This window comes from Triplophysa rosa, linkage group LG10 (genome assembly GCF_024868665.1).
Source record: "Triplophysa rosa linkage group LG10, Trosa_1v2, whole genome shotgun sequence".
NCBI lineage: Eukaryota > Metazoa > Chordata > Actinopteri > Cypriniformes > Nemacheilidae > Triplophysa > Triplophysa rosa.
This window is the reverse complement of record NC_079899.1, coordinates 12,924,686-12,950,111: the sequence shown is the minus strand read 5'-3', so window position 1 is coordinate 12,950,111 and position 25,426 is coordinate 12,924,686. Positions and strand designations below refer to the sequence as shown.

At 37.2% G+C, this 25,426-nt stretch overlaps 1 protein-coding gene and 1 long non-coding RNA gene across 3 annotated transcripts; one reads left to right on the top strand and one right to left on the bottom strand.

Moving 5' to 3' along the window:
- The first annotated feature begins 1,785 nt into the window (after positions 1 to 1,785).
- LOC130560610 (uncharacterized) lies at positions 1,786 to 18,122 on the top strand. The gene is made up of 3 exons (XR_008963721.1): positions 1,786 to 1,863; positions 2,641 to 2,708; positions 17,953 to 18,122. It is a non-coding gene; the product is annotated as an uncharacterized LOC130560610 (long non-coding RNA).
- On the bottom strand, positions 5,239 to 24,168 carry grhl1 (grainyhead-like transcription factor 1). 2 transcript variants are annotated; one of them, XM_057344502.1, is made up of 15 exons: positions 23,993 to 24,168; positions 21,806 to 21,992; positions 20,836 to 20,909; positions 20,278 to 20,644; positions 19,756 to 19,838; positions 19,299 to 19,455; positions 18,133 to 18,244; positions 17,293 to 17,387; positions 14,039 to 14,285; positions 13,798 to 13,928; positions 11,111 to 11,139; positions 10,725 to 10,810; positions 9,094 to 9,179; positions 6,978 to 7,042; positions 5,239 to 6,858 (listed from the first exon to the last, which is right to left on the bottom strand). In XM_057344502.1, exons 1-15 carry the CDS (start codon positions 24,010 to 24,012, stop codon positions 6,744 to 6,746), a joined length of 1,854 nt encoding a protein of 617 aa, XP_057200485.1. In that variant the 5' UTR covers positions 24,013 to 24,168; the 3' UTR covers positions 5,239 to 6,743. The 2 variants fall into 2 exon arrangements, with proteins under 2 accessions (XP_057200485.1, XP_057200486.1); XM_057344503.1 differs by having other exon boundaries at positions 14,075 to 14,285.
- Between the last annotated feature and the right edge of the window lie 1,258 nt (positions 24,169 to 25,426).

Genomic DNA, 25,426 nt, shown 5'->3' with positions numbered 1-25,426 from the left:
TGTAAGAAAATCACATTTATAAAGTCATATGTCAGGTTTGCTTTAGCCTTGTTGTGTAAACCTGACATGTAATAAGTTTCAACTTCAACACTGTAGGCTCAGGATAATTGTGAATGCAGTTAATATAAAATGCTCATAAATCTCAAACATGAACATGCTATAACTGTTTTGCTACAGTGAGAGTACAAAATAAACTCTTACCTCAACCCATGACCTGATTTAACCCCATTTAATTAAGACCTTTAAAAAAAGCAGTAATTCGTGGAATTGTGAGATGGATTTAATCGTCTGTTTATGGTAATGTGCTGAAAAATCTTCTTGTCTTGCCTGAATTCAGTATCAAATGTCTTAGTCACACCCTCTCTGAGAGGATGGGGTGACAGTAACTCATTCGTCTGCCTTTAGAGGCATTGGTACTTTTAGGCCCGGTTGCACAGACACAGCTTAGCTTAAGCGAGGACTATGCCTTAGTTGAATTGAGATATTTATGTCGCTTTTATAAAAATGCCTTGGAAGAATACATTACTGGTGTGCATCTCGAGACAAAACAATGGCACTGATATATTTTAAGATATTTTGGGGCAAGTTATATTCAGTTAGTCTGGGACTAGCCTTAAGCCTTGTCTGTGAAACCGGGCCTTAAATGTGTGGATGTTAAACAAAATCAACCTGACACGTGTCATGCATGCTCTCCCTGCAGGTGATAGATGATTTCTGTTAAAAGTTTGTCTGTTCCTTTTCAGGGAAAATGTTTCTAGTTACTTACACAATGACATGCACTGTCAGGCTGCCAGACATTTTATCTTAATCTTAATTCATTTATTAGTCAGGCTTAGTAAAAGTTTTTATAGTTGCTGGATAATTTGAGGTTATGGAGGACATTCATGTATAGGTCTTTAATAAGGAGGTGTAAGTAAACAACTCTCTATTAATGATTACTGTACCTTTGTTAAAAGCATTTAATCTTCAGATAAAATAATAATAATAAAGTCAGAATATGAATCATCTAGGGTAGCACAATATTTCAAAATGACCAAAATACTAATGATCAGAAAGAATAACCTTAAAATCATCCATTAAATGAAAAAGTTTAATTTAGGAGTCCTTTGAAATGTGATTTAAGTGTATTCACACAGTGCTTATAACATTTAAAACTGTGTTAAAATGTAATTCTGAAATTAAATTAATGCTTTTTAATTCTGCCTGTATTGACATCAATTATTATTATTAGTCGCCCTTTTTGTTTGTCACTGGGCTTTGCAAATATCTAACCAATAAAAATGATTAAATTTGTGTGCTTGTCAACTATGACAACACAGTGTTTTTCCATTTACTGAAAAAAAGGGAATTTGGATATCTGAGCTTTCAGAAGGATCTAACTAATATTACTATTCCTAGCATGTTGAGAAGTTGGACCATGTTAATGAACATGATAGTATGACTTGAGTAAATTTAGCAAACGCCCCCAAGAGCACTTGTGAAGACATTTTACTAAATTACATTGACTAATGCAATGTACCTAGTCTTAGTCTATTATATATTTACCATTATCTCTACGAATCGAATCGTGATGAACCTAAATATGCTCATCATCTTCTGGGCCGCTGGGAAGTGAGGGCTCATGTTAGTGAACATTTAGTAAACCAGCAGGTGCAGCGGCAGCACAAACTTCCAAGTCTCTGCATGCATGCATCACACAAGCTCAGGCGTTCTGTGTTGTGTGAGGCAGTGATGAAGCTCAGCACCAGCCGCAATACTTCTAGCAGTGTGTGGGAAGCGTAGGAGTCATGATCGAAGCGAGAGGCATGTTTGTGATAGAAGTGGGGCAGACTAACATAGGAAAGGAAGGAAACTAGAGGAAAGGTCATTATGCTATTCATGTCACCCATCCAGAAGCTTCCAGCACCCAAACACCAGATCTCACATAACTAAAGAGCTTCTGCTTAGCTGATGTCTAGAGACGTGCCAGAGGAAGGGTCAGTTATTCCTGGAGGTGTTAATGTACTACTGTGGCTGTGACGCAGGGTTATTCCCTGGTATTGGTGTTTTTGTATCAATCTGTCCTATCATATGTTTAAGTAACTTTGAATAGACTCAGTGACAATGCTTTACTATTGGTTTATTATGTGCTTTAGCTGTCATTAAAAGGTATTAGATGAATACTGTATATGTGTGTGTGTGTATATGAAGGGCTAAGATATATACGTTTGAGCAGTGCTGCTTGTAGGCAAATCAGATGCACGTAGACCTTCCAATGACAGGTTGATCAACAGAAACTCCCCATTTGCTTCACGTAAGTGGGTGTGCATCTGGGTGAAAGGGCAATGCCGGAGACTGAATGTCAGTTTTGTTTTACAACAGGTTTTGTTGTCTGGTATGTAATGTACTGACTCTGAGTGGCACGTGTGTTTTAGTAGTCTGGTCCGACATGTGATCTGTAGATGGTTGCAATGTCAATACAGATTACATTTTAAAATTCACTTTAGCACACAATAATGAGGGACAGATGATAATCATATTTGGAATCATAACACGAATCCAACAACGTAACTAAAGTTATGGCCTCTATCCTCACTTGACAGACACTGCTAGAAAAGTATCATGACAATCAGGTGATATTTGTATATTTGTGTGTTTCAGGTGGCAAATGATCGATTAGGATGATGTCTGGAGTCCTGATGAACCAGACAGACCCTGCAGTGGCTTATGTAAGTCTTATTCACAGGTCAACAGGCAAAAATCTGAAGTTTCCCATCTTTCATTTTTTCTTACTACTATATACAGTGTAAGTTATAAGCAACACATTTTGGTAATGTATTATCATTACAGATATGTTTTATAAATGCACCACCAAGTAGGCTACTGTCCTCACTACATAAACAGTATACTAATTCTTTTTTGTTACATTTATTTGGTTTAAATGTGAGTTATCTGTTATTTTAAAAAGGTGTTTTGAAATATTACATATTTGTGTGTTTTGATTTTTGAGATCCAGCCTTGTAACTACAATAAGAACTGCACTGTCATTGTGCCCTGAAGTTCAAGAAATTGTTTTACAATTTATATCGTCATAAAAAGCCAAATGCCACCAAAACATTAGATGAGTGCAATACCGCACTATAGGCACACTGTGTCACTTACCCGTTGTGTAGGTCTGTTTGTGTGCTGGATGTCGGGTGTCTGTTTCTCGGCCATATATAGTCAGACCTAAGAATGGGATTCCTGTGAATGTAGAGCAGGCCAATGGCCAAACAGGTCGGGAAAGGACCATCTCATCAGCAAATATCCCAAACTCTGGAACGAGCTATTAATATCATGACTTTTAAGGGCTTTCTTATGAGTTATCAAGAATATATGTCAAGTAGAGCACCTTGGCACCTTGATTCCTGTGTATGTTTACACATATAATCCATTTAAAGAGTTCTCTCAAACACAAAGGCATTTGTTTAGGCAGGCTGGTCTAGAGTGTCAGAGCTAAAAGTCTGTAGCCCTACCAATCCGTTGACAGTAAAAGCAAGTGGGCAAGAGATGGGTCTGTCTGTGCTGTGTGTAAAAGTATTGTGGTAATCCAATAAGACTCAGCTGACTCAGAGAGACGTTTCTTTGAATGTGGCTATTTTCAGAGGCCATTTGCTTTGTAGTCTTTTTTTAACACAAGACAGCTGTTGTGTTTAGACACAAAATGCATGGTTTCATTTTGTTTTTCAAAAAAGGAAAATGTAATCTTTGACGGGAAAGCATTGCGGAATGAAAAACCCAGTTATTAAGGGAAATAAGTGATCTTCTGTCACCATATGTTTTTTACAGGTTGTACAGCATTTTATCCACTTTCACACAAACAACTCCCTTGAATGGGAATGGATTGGGACAGGAATGTTAGCAAACAACAAAGGCCTAATGGGGGTTTTTGTGTGCGTGCAGAAATACACAGGAAGCGCCGGCTACTTAATTCCCACGTTGACCTACATTTTAACGTCCCAAGAGTTTCTAACTTCTCACAGGTAGAAAACAAAGTCATTACGTTTCTTAAAGCTGCAGTCACATACAATGTCAACTATTTCGACTACAAAAAAGATGTAAAACACCATCTTCATAAATGAAACATGGTCTAAAAAATACCTTTTATATAATTTAGATAAAAGCACTTCCTAAATTACATGGGACGTCATTCTCAGGCTTTCTAAGAAAGTTTGTTGCTTTCTGAGAGCTTTTAACTAGAGCATAAAATGAAGACAATAGTAAAAGGTTGCAGAAGAACAGAACGTGTAGAGTGAGACAGAAGAAGATTAAGTGAGGGAGAAAACAGAAAGCAGATGGTCGACTCCAATGTGATGACGCTGAGATTGGCTGGCCGGTTAAAATCTAACCAGATCTGTAGTGGTCTGATATACTCACAAATACACATAAAGAGGCTTTTTATGATGAACTCATTAATGTTTTTTCACACCTTCACCTCAGAGACCAAAATATACATGCAAACAGTTTAGTTACATTGTGGACGCAGTAGTACAGTTCTTTGTAAGTGTTGAAGTGTTGGTACTGAAGACTTAAAGGGACAGTTCACCCCCCCCAAAAAAAAATTCTGTCAACATTTATTCACCCTCGAGTTGTTCCAAATCTGTATAATTTTTTTGTTCTGATGAACACAGAGAAAGATATAGGCTATGGAAGGATGCTTGTATCCAAACAGTTCTTGGCCACCATTGACTACCATAGTAGTTTTAAAATTATAATGGAAGTCAAAAGTGCTCCAGAACTGTTTGCTTTCCTACATTTTTCAAAATATCTTCTTTTGTGTTCATCAGAACAAAGAAATGTATACAGATTTGGAACAGCTTGAGGGTAAGTAAATGAAGAGTAAACAAATTATCATTTGTGGGTGAATTGTTCCTTTAAGGCAATACTGAGAGTGTTAATTATTTTTTCTTTACATAAACTGTAAATACAGTTTTATTTTTTTAATTCTAATAAACATAAATATGTATATAAACACATAGAGAGAGATATTTTAATTTGTATGGCACTTTGCAATTTTGACTTTTCCTCTCTGAGACATACCTCACAGAGGGAAACTGAGGCTAAGGGGGTATTTGAGGCCACAGCAGATTTCAGACTCTCTCTGTTTAGACTCCCACTTCCTGTCCACCAGACAGATGGGCTATTGGAGGACAGCCTGTCTCCATGACAACCGCTACGGCTTCAGCTAGCTGAAAACTACACGACACATACACATACTTTACACAAAGCTGCTTTTATTTGACCTTACAGAAAATGTGTATTTAACACATAAGAAATATTTCTGACTAACAGTTAAAGGTAAATAACATCTTTGCATATGAGGACGTGCCGTATGCATTAGAAAAACAAATCAGACAACTAAAAAAATTCCCTTTGCATAAATAGATCATTTAGAATGATTTGATTTAAAAACTTTAATCGATATATCATGTTTTAGAAAACGTTTTTCTCTATAAAAGGTCCCATCCCAGTATGACAATAAATATATACACAAGTTGTTTGGTACAAAAGAGTAATCGGTTGCATTTAGAAAACTCAGAATCAAAAGCTGTACATTTCATTAACAACAACAGAAAAGGACCTAACCGAAACAGGAATTGAAGTTTAAGTGTACACCGAGGGGCATAATATAATGATTACTGTGTAACAAACTAAAAAAATAATACTTTTGATTTCAGGGCCACTTTCAAAGATACTTGCATACTTTGCTTAAATGTTTTGAATGAAACTTGAATACAAAGATATAAAGGGGATTTAAATATTTAAGAGTTCATTTAGCCTTGTTTGTAGAGCATCACAGTTCTTTCACAAAAATACAGAATAAAGATATACGTTATTCTTTTAAACCATATAAAACAAGCCACCTGCTTTGCTGTTATTAAAACTGTTTTGATATATAAGTATCAATGTGCACATAAACTTATACATACACACAAACACCGCGTTTGTGACAATGCACCATGTGGAGTTGTTAAAGTGATAGTTTATCCAAAAATAATCATTTACTCACCCTCTTGTCTTTTCAAACCTGTATGAACACAAAAGAAGTTATTCGGAAGAATGTTGGTAACCGAACAACAATGGTACCCATTGACTTGCATTGGTTTTGTGTCCATACAAAAGAATGGGTTACTGCCTCGTTTGGTTACCAACATTCTTTGAAATATCTTCATTTGTGTTGTACACAAGAAAGAAAGTCATACAGGTTTGAAATGACAAGAGGTAAATGGTGACAATTTTTTTTGACAAAATGATGACAAAATTTTCATGTTGTGTTAACTATCACTTTAAGCAAGGTATATACTGTACTCACTAAATACTGCTCAGGGAAAATACAGTGAACCAATGAGTCACCAAACCCATGTTACTACAGCAGTAATGCCTTAATAATTGCCCAATCGTCCCTTTTTAGTGGTTAGGATCTCCAGTGCTATAACTTGAAAGAAAATTGTAACTATAGTAAACTATAGTCAATTATAATTGTGACTACTGTCAGAGTTACAGAACCACTGTTAAAAATCTGGCTGTTTATACTTATAAAAAAACAATAATTGGCTCAAACTCTTCAAGGTAGTCAGCAGAAACACATTAATTCTCTCTCAATTCTTGTACAAAGTACTTTAGGCTCATAGACAAAAAGGTTCTTTGGACTAAAAGATCATGAAGAGATTTACTGTATGGTGTCCTAATAGAGTAGACGGAAAGGTCTCGTGTAAACCAGTCATTTAAATCTCCGTCAGCGTCAGCTTTATCATTCCTCCCATTTCTTCCATCTGGATCTGGAAGGTGTCCTCGTTGGAGTAGTGCTTGATGATGTTGTCGTCCATGTTTACCAAGATCCTGAGAAGAACCAGAGTTGGTTGGACATTACGGTTTAGTTTCGCCTGTGGTTGACTTTGTGGTTTAATTTCTGATCAAATGACACATGGGATGGGTGTAATTGTATTTGTAAGTCTTACCCCTTTTTGCATTTCTTGTAGACCTTTCCCATCTTGTCAAGAGGAACTTCATATTTCTCTGAAATCTGGTAGAGAGCAAAGTATTTTTATTATTGATTCTTATTCGTATAGTAATTACATAACAATTTGAACACGGTGTTTATGATCAGAAAATTGGTGGTGTATCAGCTTTGTGCGTTTCGTATCGCAATGGCTTGCATTGTATTGTCACGCACACTTGCATTTCTTTACTTGTTTCCTGTTTATTCCCAAGTGTTTATTTGTCTTGTAAACTCATTTAGTCTTGTATACATACACCCACGTGCCCTCTTGTTTTGTATCAGATCTCATCCATAGTTGTAATGTGAGCATGTTTCAGTTGTCAATTTGTTTTTTTGACAACTTCTTGAATTACTTGTGCTTGTCCTATTCGTTTGGCTAATAAAAGCTGTATTTAGATCCTCCAAGATCCTTACATTACAGTATGTAATTACTCTAAGTGCACTTATAAGTACACTGTTCTGTGTGACCGTACCAGAACAGAATGGCCTTAATGTTGCTTAATGCAAAGAGGTCATAATACAACCCAAAACAAATCAACCAATGTGAGGAGCTCACATTGGTCCCCTCTTCAGAGTAAAATTTCAGGACATTTGGGTGAGTCATGCAATGTACCAATGGAACGGAACGTTTGTAGACCTAAGTAGGATTTCAAGCCAACTAGTATCAAAGTTCGTCTTATTTTGGTGTACGCGAGGTTCAGCGTAATGTGTTTCCAACCCCCTGATGTAATCCTAACTTTCCCTCCCCTCATAGCTAACTGAGGTGTCTCAATGCAAGTGTAGTCAATAACACACGCTACACCAAAACACGCAAACTTTCCCAAACCTGCAGCTGGATCCCGTGTAGCCCGGGCCAGCTTCTGTCATTGTAAGTTTGATCTGTTTTTAAGTCAAAGTGCAGAGCTCATTTGGCCAGCGTGACTTTCGCCTCCTACTTTGTTTTGATTCAAACCCATATTCATACCAACTTTTAAATCATTGCTATTAAATCACTGTCCCTACTACATCACCCTGCCTTAGATTGTAATTGCAGGGACTTTTCTGCACTGACCACATGTTAGTGTGTTTTGCCTGTTTTTGTTTCTTTTCTGGTTTTTGCCTAGGAGGTGCTGAGCTGCATTAGAATCTGAGCTGTGGGTTTGGATGGGATGTATCATTTTTGGGTGGGAGCTCTCACAGAAAGAGAGTTTGTGTATATTGTTTTCTGTTTGTAAGTGGTGCAGGGGATTCTTTATCAAATAAAATGATATTGTTTCTTTATGTGTGTGTGTGTGTGTGTGTGTGTGTGTGTGACCTTAAATCAGTGGTTCTCAAACTGGGGGCCGTGGACCCCTGGGAGGCCCCAAGATGGATCCAGGGGGATCACAGATTTTGTGGCATTGTATGAAATATAGACATTTATCATACATTTTATATAATCAAACATCAGAAAAATAAGACAACCAACCAAAAGTATTGATGTCCCAGGATTGTATAACAGAATTAGTTTTTGGTTTAATTAAAATGATAAGTTTAAGATAATTCGTTTTTATAAGGGGGGCCGCAAAGCGATGCACTCTACACAAAGGGGGCCGCACAACGGAAACGTTTGAGAACCACTGCCTTAAATAACCTACCACATACTGTCAGATTTTTCTGAAGAAAATGAAAGTGGTCAAATGAATGTATGTGAAACTGTAATGCTCAATATGAAGGCTTTACTGTTAAAGTGATAGTTCACTAGTTTTCTGGAGATTTCCCATGCACAACTTGTAGGTTGGTTACCAGCCCAAGTCAAAAGAAACCCACCTCAAGTCATTCAATATTCTAATCTGTACCCTAGAATGCAATTGGCTCTTTAAAAGTAAACTTTACAATAAGAGATGTTTGTCCATTTTGTCATTTCCCTTATAAAAACCAACCTTTCCTCAACAAGGCATGTACTTTGTAACTTAAAGTGTCTTTTTTGTCTATAGCACGGTTTGGGGTTATGTACAGATAATACCTAAAATACCATCAGTAATGCTTGTCTATGCAAGCACCACCAGTAATGGTCAGAGTAGTTGTGGATGTTTGTTGGGAAGAGTTGAACTTACCGCCTCCACTAGGCCTTTTAGTGTAGGAGTCTTTAACATGAGGGCATCAAACACTTCTTCCGTCTCCTTACGCACATACAGCAAAACTGCAAAACAGAGAGACATGTGGTCAGCTGTGATCGCTCATGCTCAACTGCACCCCCAGTTTTCTAGAAACTTAGGTCAGGCCCGCAAACCAAAATACAGCCTTTACCAGAATGTCAAGTTGAACTCATCTGCTGCCAAACTTTAGTGTGGTGGACGTGCATTTGATCTGCCTTGTAACGCATGCTTTTTGTGACCTTGTCCCTCACATGCTGTTCCCTGCAGTTGGGTTCGCTGCCCACGTAAACACCAACGCTGCCCCACACCCCCTGATCCCCTTTCACCCAAAAACCTATGGAGGACTGGGCAACATCCCAATCCATTACTGGGAACAGTGAACTTATAGCACGGAGGAAGAGAGATTCTGCGATATGAAGAGCCCGACGTACAAAGACTACACAAATCACATCCTATTGCAAACCTGATAGCAAGCGGTATGGCTTTATACATGTAAACGTCAACTCATCAGGGCTGGTAGATTTTATTGACTGCAAGCAGATGTTCTATATTTACTATAGTATTCTTTGGTTTTCTATCCTTTGGGAAAGTATTCTAAGTACAGCCAGAGTAATACATATGAATTTGTATGATGTGAATCATACAAAACTCTACAATTATAAGAAAAATGCAACAGTAAAGCCCCACCCCTAAATCTAACCATGAGAAATCAGATCATACTAAACCATACAAATGAGATTTGAATTCATATGAAGTAGCCACCTTATATTACTGTATTATCAAAGCCAGCGTTTGTAATAAAGTTGACAGCGCAAGCATTTTGATCATTTTCACAAAACTTTCATGGCCCCCAGAATATTTTCTTAAATGAGTATACATCAAATATATCAAATGTGAGAACAAAAACTCTGGTTAAAAAATACAACATTCTAAACAAAAAAAATCGTAGAAAATTGTTGTTTTGTCAAATACAGAGTAAAAATAGAGCGTTTGCTTGTTTTCGGTTCTGTAAATGCTGTACCGTTTTAGAATATGTTCAACAGCACCCCCTACTGTATAACGGTGAAAACGTGAAAAGCTGAAAAAACGCATTAGGTCTTGTCATAAATGAATCCCTCAGAAAAGAGGGTATGTTGTGTCATAAATTATCGACAATCTAGTCAATGGCGGGAAAATAGTTAAAAACGAAAAACAGGAAGCCCAGCTTTATGCAGACTGATGTTTTTTAAATCCCTAATGAAAGTCCTAATGGGTCTGTTAGCGATATGCTTGTTTAAAAGTCCAAGCTACCATAAAGTCAGTAAATGATCTCAGTTAGACAAGTCCCGTACGAATGGATTAAACACAATTTAAACAGATGTTAACAGAAATTTGTTCTGCTTGTGTATTATAAATAAGACCCAATGTGTTTTGAATTAGTGTGTTTTTGTGCGTGGTTATTCAAAAACAACCAAGTGCCATTTCACCGTGACGGGACCGGTACTATATTGCCAACAAAACTGAAGTAAACAGACCCACACCTACACACGCTAGAATCTTGTCTCATCCAGGGCAAGGACAAATGATAAACAGTTCCAGTTAAAACACACCTCTTTTTGGCTCTTCTATCCTCGCAAGCTTATTGGGAGGCGACCCGAACTCTTCCTCGGTGTAAGGTAATCTCTTCATCCCCGAGCTGAGAAACATGAGGGAAAAGAGAGTGAGAAGAGCTCAGGAAGTAGAGATTCATTAGATGATTGAAGTTCTAAGAAAACCTTAGAATCTAAGTTCTAAGAAATCCCCGTAGTACATGAAGGCGTTAACAATACATAATTTCCATGAAACAAACAGCACCTGGACATTTCCTGGAAACGTTATACAGTGAGGAAAGCTCCAGGGCACAGGTTTGCTTAAATAATGTGCATCTTAACCCCTCCCTTTTACTTTTAAACAACACAAAGGAGAACAGAATGGACAAAAGACAAGGTGTTCTTACCCCTCCTCTGAGTCTTCGGTAGGGAAAGGCTGTAATGAGAAGAGGTGACAAAACATTAGCAAAAATTCATAATGGCCATTCTCAGCAGAACTCAGTGCAACTTTATTTATCTTTTATGTCTTTTTTGTGCTTACTACAATATTGTCCATCTACTTTAATACACCATGCATGTGCATTGACTTTGCACAGTAATTGCTTTGTAGAATGTATTGTACAGTTTTTTTTTGTATATTTTGTATTGTGTGTTTGTGTATACGTCCTGTGTAATGCCAAACATTTCAAGACAAAATTTGACAAATAATCACAAATTACAAAAAAGTGGATTATTATTTTGATTCACATTAACAAGTGCGAACCTGTTTAACCCGTGATGATTAATAATGTCTTTGTAATTTCAGACCTTTTTTGCCTGTATGCATGTACATTCAATACAAAAGACCCCCAGAGCATAAACACACCGTTTATTCAGACGAAAAACGAACAGAACCGATTCAACAAGTGTACTGCCTGAGCAGATAGATGCACCTAAAACCATTAAAGCATCTTGGTAGGGCACTGAACTGGCATCATTTTTCCTGACACTGGAGCAGTATGTCAAAGTTCATGTTTTGTGTTCTTTTTTTGTGATTTTAGCGAAGCGTAAACAGCCAGGTGGTTTATTTTTGGCAGTGGACACTTTGGGTTTCAATGCCACACGACTAATGATGATCAAAGGTTATGTTTAAGCACGGTGTCTAACATCTGCTCGGCTGCAGAACAGAGTCATGTGATTTTAGCCGTACGGGTGAGCAGGTTTTTGAACCATAGGTGGAAGGTTTAGTTAATAGAATGGTTTTACCTAGAAATTGTACTGATTTAAAATAACACCAAGGTCTTGGAATCTTTTGAAAAACCGCCAGTAATAGGATGTCCTGTAGCTCAGAAGGTGGCAAGGCTAAGGTCCTTAGTTCGATTTTTAGAGGAAATGTGTATTGCTTTGGATAAAGCATATACCAAATGCACTTGAAATACTCATTATACAGTATAACGCTATGTATTATTAGCTTGAATGGTAATTTATGCAAAGAATCATATTAGGACACATAAGGCATGTTTTGATTCATCCATCCACCATGTGTGGGCTTTAAAAAAAAAAGACCCTGCCCAGATCCCTGTGTGAATCATTTGATAACAGCCAAACCCATGCCATAAATGACAGATTTCCCAACAGTAAGAAGTCGCTTTATTCCTCCCAGCTGCCAAATCGTTCTGGTCACCTTGACCCAACAACAATCTGCTGTTCTGTAAAATGTTTCACTAGTCTGTGCATGCTTGTGATAAAGATCACTAAAATTACTGTCAATATACTGTTATGCCAAGTTCTCACATGCAGATAGCAGTATTGTTGAAGATTATATTTAATCTAAATTGAACATGAAGCTAATAACTTAATTTTATGCATTTGGTACGCACTTATTTCCAAAGACTATAAATACACATTTTATCACTTCATGCATCTTGTGGGAATTGAACCGGTTTAAGTTACAAAAATGCCTTTTTACGAGAATCGACCTTATATTACAAATCTTAAAACATAATAGATTTGTCAAAAAAGCAAGGACAAATCATCCAAATCCAAAGCGGTTTATAAAATATAACTGGATATGTACTAGATCTTCTACTTGATTGATATCTTGATTGATTGACTGATGGATGGGCCAATTCATCGATTTATCTGTCAACAACTTTCTCTTACAATCAGTTGTTGATTTCTACAATATTTCTCAATTCTGCATTTCTAGGTTAAGTCTGAAAATCACCACATCATACATTCCTATCATCCATGTACTTTATAATTACATGCCTGTTTTGATAAGATTTCCCTAGCGAGTTCAACAAGGTCTTAGGTAGACTGATAAGATTTCAGGCCGCTTATGCAAAGGTTGCTAGATCATTCCCAGGCAGTAGTAATGCAGGTGCCCTGAGGTTACTTAGGTCACAATTTTTTCATCATGGAAAAGCAGAGTGAAGCCATGCAAATACTGGAAAATGAGATGCTTTGCATGAGGTGTCCACTAAACACTTATACAGGAAAGCTTTGGCAACAGCCGTTGTATTGTTACGCCTCTCACACCACACAAAACCACACGCACTTGTACATTATCTTATCACCTGTTGTACAATATGCATAAGCATAAGTTACATGTTCACTAAAGTATAGGAGCTGTATATCTCCAGAGCAAAGATATACAGTCTTATAGAATAATTCATAGCTAATGTTAATACTTTTTAATAGGGCTGTCAAACGATTAATCGCGATTAATCGCATCCAGAATAAAGGTTTATATATACTGTATATCTGTGTACTGTGCATAATAATTTTGTATTTATTAACACATACACATACATGCATATATTTAAGAAAAATCAAAAAAATTATAAACATTTATAAATAAATATATTTAAATATTTCCTAAATATGTATTCATGTGTATGTGTTTGTATTTATAAATACAAAATTATTATGCACAGTACATAGATAAATATTATGTAAACACAAACTTTTGTTCTGGGTGTGATTAATCGCGATTAATTGTTTGACAGCTCTACTTTTTCATATTTTTATCTTTAAAATGTGAAATAAATAACTTTGTTATTGATATTGTACCTGCTATGCTGTTTACCATACAGTAAAAGCTGCTACTCACATGACGTTGGAAGGTGGAGAAGTGTATGTCGGGGATAAAGAGCACAGGCTGTGTCTCAAAGTCAGTCATTGTTTTAAAGATGGTGATGTCACTGCGCTTTTGCAGGAGTGGCACCTTCACATCCGCTCCAACTGTGGAGAAATAAAACAAATGAAGTGAAAACCTATTCAAGCTTAACTGGAGCTCTATTCTTGCACTGAGAAGCACCACGGCATCAGTTAACATCTGAAGCAGTGCTTACAGTTTCCTAAAGAAGGGTTGACTTCAGGACACTTGCCCTTCCTGCGGGATTGTTTCCTCTCCTCGTCGCGGATCTTGCGTTCAGCGCCCTTGTCGCAGAAGACCTTGATCTGGCAGTACGCGCGGTGGATGGGCTTGTTACTGCGGTTGTTGTAGCTATAGGTGTCGATCTGGATGTTGAGCGGCAGGCCCTTCACTCCCTTCTGAGACGAGAAGTCTGTACTGAGGCAGTTCACTGAGATGAAGATCTGTTGGGAAATAAATTCATGTCACTTGAATCTGTTTTGAGTTACATGCACTTTGGGAATGACTTTTATAAACGGTGTGTAAATGCAGTAATAAGCATTGGGAGATGAGAAATGCAACATTCAGATAGTGGTGTATTTTGCCATCTGTCTCCCTCTTTTGTATACATAATAGAATTACATCATTCAAGAACTGTTGCCTACTGTATATGGCAGTGCATCTCAACAATTTCAAGACCCCCAGCACCATTTTCCATAATATTCCACCCACTCACATTTTCCACAGAAATATTCCAGAGAAATATGTAGGCTATATTTGTTGTAGGAAATAACCAAACACTACACTACTACTTTTTAGTTGTTTTAGCTTATTTTAATTCTTGGTTTATTTTATTTCAAATAATTAGTCATCATGAGGCCTCTTTGGAAGTTTGTTGAGGCCCCCTAGTGGTTGAGAAACACCATAGCATATTGGGCAACATTTGAGAATTCAATTTTAATAAATTAATAAATTTGATTTTTTTTAGTTGGTCACGGGATGATTAAACTGATTAGAATTCATACAGGAGAATATTATCAATCATATTTTATATAAGATAACATATTTAATTCCATTTGAATTATGTTTAGGCCTAACTTCTGCATCCTATTTGCTACCTCATTGGAAATCTAGGAATGGAGTTAAAATGCACACTTAATTAAATTCTGCATGCTGCACACTCCTTTTATATGATGAATACAGGTATTGTTTGAGAGAAAGCAATACTATTTGTGACCCTGGATCACAAAACCAGTCTTTAGTAGCACGGGAACATTTTTAGTAAAAGACAAAAATACATTGTGTGGGTCAAAATTATCTATTTTTCTTTTATGCCAAAAATCATTAGGATATTAAGTAAAGATCATGTTCCATGAAGATATTTTGTAAATTTCCTACCTTAAATATATAAAAACTTTATTTTTGTGAGTGGGTGGTCTGCCACAGTGCCCCTGATTAACAACTTCAAAGGCAATTTTCTCAATATTTTGATTTTTTTGCGCTCTCAGATTCTAGAGTTTTAAACGGTTGTATCTCAGCCAGATATTGTCCTATTCTAACAACTCATATATCTATAGAAAGTTTATTTATTCAGCTTTCAGATGATGTAAAAATCTCAATTTCGAAAAATTGACCCATAAGACTGGTTTTGTTGTCCAGGGTCACATTTGTGTTATGTACAACTCTTTGTCATCATGTGTTTTATGATTCCACTTTATTGCCATAACAAAACTGACATAACTAATTTACATGTATTTACTCAACTTATAATGACAGTACAGCAACCTACATAATATATTAAATTGTTAACAAAGGGCCTAAGACAAAATGAGAATAACAAACAAACCTGTGTTCAACAAATATTTGCTCAAGAATAAGCTTGTTTGTAATTTCTTAAAATGTCCGCTAGGGGGACCCACAACATTGACAATCATAATTACCGTTCCCTTGCAAACATTTTTTGCAAAACGGTCTTGCCCTTTCTCTTCTCTGTTATCCTCTTTCTATCTTTCTTTCACATGCTTACACAATCGTAACCACACCTACACGTTCACACTGCAAACAGACAGCACACATTATACACTGTGCAAACGGATGAGTATCCAGCGCCAGGCCTATCTTATGATCTGCATCCTGGTTTTAGCACAACAGAATTTTTTTTGTGAATAGAGTATAAGAGTATGTGCATCAATTTATGTGGGTCAATTTTGTCTACTCGCACATAATATTAGCAAAAGGTTCTGAATCATCTTCATCATACTTCTTTCATAACCACTGTTGGTTTAAAACAAAATGAAGCACATGTAATTCACAAATTTTTACCCAAGACCTTTGAATTATATAGTATTATGATATTTTGGAAATATTTTATTCAAAATATTGTTTAAACAGTAATATTAATTAAATGAAAGGCTCAGCAAAAATTAGTCAAGAGGCAAGGGATTTTCGTCAAAATCTGTTTGTCACTTAGTGATGGGTTTAACCTGACCATTCCTGACACACCTGTCAAACAGGATTCCATCAGTCAGACCTCACTGCTCCCCCAGCAGCGTTTCCTCATTCTTACCGCCAATGTTGGGCACGTCACCCGAACGTCTCCCCATAAAAGCATCAATTTAGTACACAATAGGGCTGACTGGCCCTAATGATCCAAGAACAACTCCTCAGCGCTACGTTCACACGTACACCTCTAATTTAATGTCACATCTCCATCGATCCAGCATCTTCAGCTCAACGACTGCTCAGAACTGAAAGTTCACCAAAAAGTGACAATTCTGGCATCATTTACTCCCCCTCTTGTCATTTCAAACCTGTATGACTTTGTTTCTTCTGCAGAACACAAAAGAAGAGATTTTGAAGAATGTCGGTAACCAACAGCATTGACCCCCTTTAACTAAAACCGCTGGCTACAAAATCCCTGAGACATTTCTCAAAGTATCTTTTTTGTGTTCTACAGAAGATAGAGCGAGGTTCTAATGACATGAGGGTGAATAAATGTTGAGAATTTTTATTTGGGGGGAAATATCCCTTTAAAGTTGCCTATTAATATATAATAGAAACACACTTCTCTAGACTTCCTTAGAATTATTTAGACTTCCTTGGCAATTTGAATGACACCTTATATTCCTTAAAGGATTGTGTTGCCTAAATAAAGCCTTTGTTTAAGTAATTAAAGAGTTTAGTGTTGGGTCTATTTTGAGAATAAATCCTAACTTTAATTATACTAAAGGTCATGTCTATTTTAAGATTCTTTATCTATACATACTATACAACTACATGTCTTAAATGACCAGAACAATTTTTTAAGAGTTTTTTGTGACCATTTGTATCTTTTGCTGTCATCCAATAGCTTTTTTAACAGGAAATCCACTTTGCTTTAACCCATATGAATTACTTTAATTAGATGTTAAGAGGCCAATGAAATTTAAGTCATTTGAAAAAGCCACCATTTATCTTTGTTCCCAAAATTACCTTTGCCTCCTCGTTGATGTCCCATGTGAATGAAATGGCGTTATATGAAATCTCCTCAATATTGCTGATGGTGTTGAAACTTTCTTTATAGTCCGCTGTGAAAGACAAAAACGCATGACGCTGTGTTAATTTTGTAATAGGAGAGGTAATAATAAGCAATGGGAAGGGAATAATGCCTTTGGCTGTTAAATAATCCCATGATACAGCCAGTAGACAAGTAAAACTGACTGTATAGACCACAACTAATGGGCTATTTAAACAAAAGCAAATGAAAATGAAAGCTAAATGTTCTATATGGGCAGCAAAAGTTTCAGTTTGTATTCGTCAAGATGTTAAAGTTATGTTGATGTAGATTATCATATCATAAGTTTTGCAGACAAATTTAACATGTTAAATGTTTTCTAAATTTAATTTGAATCAGGTAGTGAAGAAACAGCATCTTACATGTGGTCATGTGGTCAAGTAATATACTTCTTCGCAACATTTTAAAGGTGCTATACAAAAAATGAAGACTAAATAAAAAGCAGATCTTCTTCCTTTTAGAGATCCACCTTTTTGAAAGTAAGATAATGCTGTGTACCTTTTATGCTTTACAACACTCATCATTTGATGTGTTGAATGTGGACCTCACAATTGACATTTGGCTCTCCCATCTTTCAGACAGGTCTGTTCTATTGTCCCGTCCCCACCTGCATCCCCCACTGCGTCCACTTCAAATGTCTTTATATACAGTATGTCTGGTATATGTACTCTTTACTCCACCCCTTACTACACTGGACCCAGAAAAGACAATGACTATGATCAAAGCCCAAATGATTCAGGATGCTTGGTGTTACTCACCAATATCAATACATCTCTGTTTGGCGGTGTGTTGTCTGGAGTGCCAATATTTCCAGTGCTTGAGCTGGTCATCTCTGCTTTTCTCTTCTCCAAACACTACCATCACAACACTCTGTAAGAAACCATTTATTTTTCATTAAAACACAGATACTTTCAAAGAAGTAATAATGTAATAAAAAGTGTTTTAGTCACTTACAAATGTATAAATGTAGTAAATACAACACACAAAAAAAACTAACCCTCTCTCTTTCTCTCAACAGGTAGTGGTTTAGCTTTTGTTGAAACTAGTAACTTTGTATTAGCACCTATTGTGTTATTGCTCCTGTATGACATATTGCTTATTGCTCCCTGAACTCTCTGTAAGTCGCTTTGGATAAAAGTGTCTGCTAAATGACTAAATGTAAATGTCTAAATGTAAATATTCAGACTAAACCCGTAAAGACATCTTACTATTTATCCCAGGAATGTTAATTGTGCAAGCCATGAAATGTTTGCAGATTCTCTTGTTAATAATATATCTCTAGCTCATCTTTTGTAAGTCTTGGAATAATACCATAAGAGTTGTACTCTGTAATATTACATAGGATACACTACCTGTATATGTGTGTGTACATAAGTACAGGTATGTATATAGATATGTACGTGTATGGGTCTATATGTGTCATTCTCTGTCTATTTTACTTTTAAGGCTATTCTTTGTGTGTTCAACATTTTGTTCTCATTTTGGTTTTGGTTTTTCTTGTACAGCTGCTTTGATGCAATGCAAATTGCAAAAAGCGCTATATAAATAAAATTGACGTGACTTAAAGGGACAGTTCACTCAAAAGTTCACTGAAAATTCTGTCATCATTTACTCACCCTCTAATTGTTCCAAATCTGTTTAAATGTCTTTGTTCTGATGAACACAGAGAAAGATATTTGGAAGAATGCTTGTAAGCAAACAGTTCTTGGCCACCATTGACTACCATAGTAGGAATAATTACAATGGTAGTCAAAAGTGCCCCAGAACTGTTTGCTTTCCTTAAAAATATTTCTTCAAAATCTTCTTTTTTGAACATTTATAAAGCAAATTTTCCTATTATGGTACTGGCTGGATGAGAATCAAGTGCTCCAGAGAGCGTGTAATATGCAAAAACAACACCCAAAAACAAATATACTCATCTTACCCTGACTTTACAGATGGGGCCATGCAGCAGTTTTCCATTGTCAGTTTCCCTGAGAGTGATGGGATAGAACTGGCCCTTGTTGAGGTACGTCATTGTGCCATCGCCAGACTTCTGTCTGAGGGACTTGGAGGCTTCTAGCGTGTACTCAAAATTGTTCCTAAAAAAAGATGCCTTCTCATTACATACTGTTTGATCCCAACAGTCCTTAGAACCAAATACATACGCATTAGAATTTCCCTGTTTGCAGCTACAAGGAAGTGGCGGCTTGTCATATTTGTTGTAGGTTGACTTTCATTTACCCAAAGGCCATGAGCACCTGTCATAATGCTCTTGAGACCAGACAGTATTTAAACTGTTTGTACATCATCACACTCAGCTGAGGTAATTGCAAACTCCCAATTGATCCTTCAAAGAAAAAGCCTTGTTCTCTAGTTTACGGCAGCAAGGGCCTGCTTACCCAGACACTGTGTCAAAAGCTCCATAGTCCTCCGGCGTGATGGAAGCCATGCGTAACTGGAGATCTCCTGGGAACGAGAACACCTGTAGAGGACAAAAGAGGGGCAAGAGGGCCTGGCTTTAGCGCAAACAACCGCCGCACCGCCGCGCTTTCAGTCGGCGAGAGAAAGCCGATTGCTAAGCCAAAGAAAAAAAGAAACGGCTCTCCCAGCTCCCTGTGTGTGCGGGCTATCATTTCTAAGGAAATCTTCCCTTCTGGTTCAAAAAACAGAGAGGAGGTTAAGAGAGAGGGAATGAGAGCAATTAAGAGAGAGAAAAAAGGCCCTGGCTATTGTGTGAGAGGAAAATTCAGCACTTTATTGTGTAAGAGAGACAATGGCATAATGACATGCTAGCTACTATTTTGGCTCGTTCAAATAAAAATAGGGAGGGGGCTTGAATGCAACCGTGTCTTTAAATGAGGTATTGTCTGAGGGTGGGAGACAGGAGAGATGGAGAGTGTGAGAACCGGTGCGTGACTCACTTCTGAGGGGCCATCTTTGAAGGTTTCGGGGAAGGTCGAGTCTGGGGTGCGCGGCTGTGTGTTGGGGCTGAACTGGTTGTGAGCGAGCTGCCGGTCGAACACCACCGTGTGGCTGTCGGGTTCCGAGCAGTGAGGGTTGGGGACCGTGACGGAGAAGCCGTGCGTCTGATTCTCGGTCTTCACTGGGTAGTTTGGCACAGCCGCGATGGACACCGTCACAGTAGTGTCGGGTGTGGGGAAAAGGGCTCTCTTGTCCTGGAGGAGCTGGTTCCCGGGAAGCACAATGTTTAGGGGAACCCCTTTCAAAACCTGGATTCTGTTCTCGGGCGATCCCATTGCCGTTTCTTGGAGAGGAGCCATTAGATTCCTATTGTAAGATAAGACAAAAGTATGACGATATAACAAAAGACGCAAGCATAATAAGGTGACTTCATTGACCTTTGTTCTCAATGACCTACACTTAATCCGTATATATAAAAAAATCACGGCCAACTAGGGTCTCATCATGTCAGTATGGGAAAACGGCATTCACTATAGCATCTTTGATGAGCGCTTCACCTTTTGTTGGGATCCACATCAGAGCCCAGGACGTCAGTCTTTTGCTGGGACATTGTTCTCTTTTCCCGTGGCACCTGGGGAAAGTAAACAAAACCTGTATCAGTCTGACCACATCCAATAGCATCAGCTCTACCTCCAATGGCCCATTATAGCTGTCTGTGAACATATTTGTTATGCTAGATGGCATTTTGAGGCTAGTATGCAGGTCGGCGATTTGAGAAGTGAAAGCATGTCAGATATTATCAAATTTGTTTATTAGTGAGTTGTATATGACTTTACTTGTTTACAAAACGTTCGGTGTGGTCTACAAACAGAAAGGCCAAAACAAAAAGACAAACATAAACTCCCCCAAATAACTACATAGATAGACAGCAACCTAGAACTATACTATAAAAACAAAATAATAATTATAAAAATGTATATTATAATGATTTATTATTCAAATTATTGTTGTTAAAACACAATAAATTACCTTTATTAACAATACATAGCATGCAACAAGTGCTTTATCACCCCCATAGCCTCCCATTAAATAAGATGTACATCCATTCTATACTTGACTAAGTAGTTTAAGAGACATGTTTATCAGTGGAGTACTGTACTTTTTATCCATTGAAGATGGCAATTTTTAACAACAAGCTTAAAGAGATTTTGTTTCATATCGTTTACACATCCTCATGTCATTCTAAACCTGTATGACTTTCTTTCTTCTGCAGAACACAAAAGAAGATATTTTGAAGAATGCTGACAACCAAACAACTTTGAACCTTATTGACTTCCATTGTATGGAGACAAAACCACTGAGACATTGCTCAGATTATCTTCTTTTGTGTTCCACAGAACAAAGAGTCAGATACAGGTTTTGATCGACACGACGGTGAATAAATGATGACAGAATTATAATTTTTGCATGAACTATTCCTTAGTGTTCTAAATTATTTCCATGTGTGATCATCTCCAGGTTTCATACCTTATAGTAGTCGTACAGCAAACCCAGAGCGGCTGCGCTGTCCTCATCTCCGTTGATGCTCATCATGGCTTTGGTGGCCGCCGTGAGTGGGTTCTCCAGGAAGGACTTCCAGGCCTCATCTTCACTCGTGAAAGGCCTCCGCTGGCTGTAAGCCGGATCATTCTGTAGCACGAGCACCGCCCGCTTACTGCGAGAAACATTTTACAAAGAGTCATCAGTGCCGGAACAACAACTGAATAAATCTTTAGGCTTAGGTGGACCAACAGGATGAGTTGTAAAAACAAAGAGTCACTTTGAGCATCAACAGTCGAAAGATGTTTTGTCATTATTGGCGGTGTCAGAGTTGACAGAAGAGCAGACAATTGTGAAAGGGATGGTTTTATCATCAGAATCTGTGACAAAACCAGCCCAAGCAACAAATCTCTGCACAGAGACAGACTGCGCAGCTTCCTGTCCGACAACGTGTTTCACTGGATCTTCCAGTAAGACAACCAGTAAAGTGTCTCTGTTGTGCCATGTCTTGACGGAAGAAGCTCTTTTCACAACTCTGTGACAAAGTTCATTTAGAAAACCGGTTTTGGTCTCTGTGCTTTTTCGTCATAATTACCTTATTGTCCTATCATCTAGACATAGCTGGCTCACAGAGACTAAAGTGCTCTCTGAACCAGCGTTTTACATTTATATTTAGGTGATGAGATTACAGTAAAGACAATTTAAAGTGTCTTTACAACCTATAAAGGGAGGAAATAGAGAAGTCAGGTGGGTAAATGTATGTGTTTAGAAATTCATCAAATTTCCACCAATATATTATATGACCTCTGATAATTATGTAGAGTTTGTGAAATTAAATGTGATGTTTAAACTTTAAAAGTGCTTTTTCGTTGAAATCTAGCACATGTTATGCACTAGGTTACATTACGACTATAGATTGTGTTTTTACTCGTTTACCGCCACAGAACACTGTAATGGTCCTTAATCATAGAGTGAATGTATGAAGAGTTGCTATGACAAAACTTTGCGTCTAGCTCGTTTAACGCAAACGGATTACGAGTAATTCGATAACGAATTGTGCCATTCTTTAACCTTCTCCCTGTTTGATTTTAGCTTTGCAACCCGATAGAGATCCGTTATCCCGGGACAATAAAACCTGGTGGACACGCAATCCCGCATCTAAAACAAGAGACGCGACCAAGCGCGTAATTACTAATGGTGCGTTTGTGCGCACATCAGCCAAACACTCCAAACACTAACTGAAAAGAGGTTTATTTTTCTCTCCTGGAATCACAGACACAAGGTCTCACGTTGCTTGAACTATGGTGACAATCGTCAACAAAGTTCGGTTTGGATGTTCTTGGAAAAGCTCTTGATGTGAGTTTACCAACAGAGGAATGTTTTGGGTAAATAGTGACACAGACAAAGGGAAAACACTTTAGATCGCATTAGATTATGTTTAGATTCAATTAGATTTGCATGATTTAGTGTACAAAATGTTTAAACACTATTCCTGAGAGGCAATTGACAACGCCTAAACAGGTGTACTGTTTCAGTCTCCTCTCACAAAACATGTTGAACACATTTTTACAAATCATAACATAATCTTATAGTACTAAAATAATTATTTAAAAATTCTAACAGTTATACCGTTTTTTGGCATGTTGTATCTTTAAAAAATAAAGACAATTGCAGGCACTATCTATCGTCAAATGTTACCTGTCAAAAACGCACAGATGTTGTTTCCAGCTGTACCTACATTAGCTCCTTTTAAATAATAAATAAAACATAAGACCTTTCGTTTCGCATTGACACCCAGTTAGTTTGAAATGTATTCTGCTCCGAATCAAGAAAACCGAGCGCAAAAAAATAAAATAAAATAAAACGGGTGTCAATTCTGGAGCGCGGAGCGCTTCGCTCGCGCAGCAGGTGCAGGTACACCTGTGACCGGAGCAGGTCTCAACATGACAGCTAGATCCCAAACAGCGTATCCGTGTAGCGGAATCAGCTTTAGCCTGTCTGTCATACATTTTCTCAGACCTCAAGCCCGAAATCTGATCACTCAATTTCAACGAATTAACCAGGGAAAAACTGTATTTTAAATAATGTATATTTCAGTCTTAAATCCTTATCTCGACGATCACAGAGTTGATCATCCAACAGTACTAGACTATGGACCTACAGTAATGAACTTACTTGTCATGCTCCTGTGACATCTCTTATGGTCGAACTGGACTTTCTAGTTGGTACTGTAAATCCGATCCGTCTTCTTCTATGGAGAAAAGTTTTCAGGATGGGATGAGGGCTGCGTTAGAATTGCCTGTATGAGAACGGGTTTTGTTGGCTTTTCTCGCTTTTTGGGATATACTGAGAAATTGGGGCCGGTTTTACCTGTGACAGCGCACTGGATTGGATTACACCTGAGAGGAGGAGCTTAACAGGTACATGCAGTTTAACCTTTAAAAAAAGCTTAAAAGAGAATTGTACAGAATTAACGGTGCAGTAGTTTTTCATCAGTTTTTTTCTACTTTTAGAAATAGTACTACTTTAAATAAACTTCGAATGAGTTTTGAGAATAAGGACAAAACATAATTTGACAGAAGCCTTGACATTTTAAATTTCGTTTTTCTCGGGTCTGCATTTACCTAAAATGTTCAAATGGAATTCACAATAGTTACCTGGTTATGAATATAAATGTTTTAGGCTACATAATTTCAACATTATTTAATTTTTAGTTGGAAACTATTTAATTTGTGGAATTAAAGTTGTGGAATATCTATACCGTAATGCTATTTTACTATTATTTTATAGTAATTTTATAGTTATTTCATAGCTGCTCATGTTACTAGCTTACCTACTTATCTTAAAGCTATAGCATTTTAAAAGAGGCAAGTTTTGTAAAGAAAGCGGCTATAATTTTTAATTCTATCTAAAAAAAATTGTTATAACAATTTAGCTTAAATGTATATAGCCCGCACGTGAGAGCAACGTAAACAGGAAAATGTATCATCTAATGCTGTAAAATGAGTTTCCATGCAGCAGGTCGATTGCATTTCTATTCACAAGAGATTTATATGCATAACAATATTAGGTGTTGCCGATACACAACATTAACTATCTCACGGGGTACAGGCCCAATTCATACAAATGTATACACTCATTCCTGGCCAAAACCAAAAAACAGACCCTCTTGAGTGGAAAGGGGCTTTACAAAATGTATAGTTCGACCTCATTATGTGAGACAAAAATTCATTCAAAAAACAAAACTACTTAACAAAATAATCTGTTGTTATGAGTATTTGCTAATCACTGATTTGTGATTGAAACTATGGTTTACAGGTCAGATTTTTTTTAAGTGTTTAAAGCATAGATTATTATTTTATTTTATTTACTGTAATTTATTTATTGTATTTTATAGCATATATAGGGAGATGTAGGGGAAGCCAGTGTCAATTAAAAGTCAGTTTCTGTCACATTGGAACTACATTACATGTTACATTAAACAGCATATAATGGGCTTTCAGCAAAAAAAACGGTTACAACAAGGTAACTATAAAATATAAAACAATTCTTTTTGTCTTAATATCAGCATGTGGAACTGTCAAAATCTCACGTGACACCTATCCCCAG

What these genes read in the sequence shown, in the direction of transcription:
- grhl1 (XM_057344502.1), bottom strand. Translation starts at nt 24,012, where the DNA reads ATGTCACAGGAGCATGACAA. An exon ending in ATGTCACAGGAGCATGACAA is followed by an intron (nt 21,993 to 23,992) that starts GTAAGTTCATTA and finishes TGTTTCTCGCAG; the next exon opens with TAAGCGGGCGGTGCTCGTGC. An exon ending in TCAAAGATGGCCCCTCAGAA is followed by an intron (nt 19,839 to 20,277) that starts GTGAGTCACGCA and finishes TGTCCTCTACAG; the next exon opens with GTGTTCTCGTTCCCAGGAGA.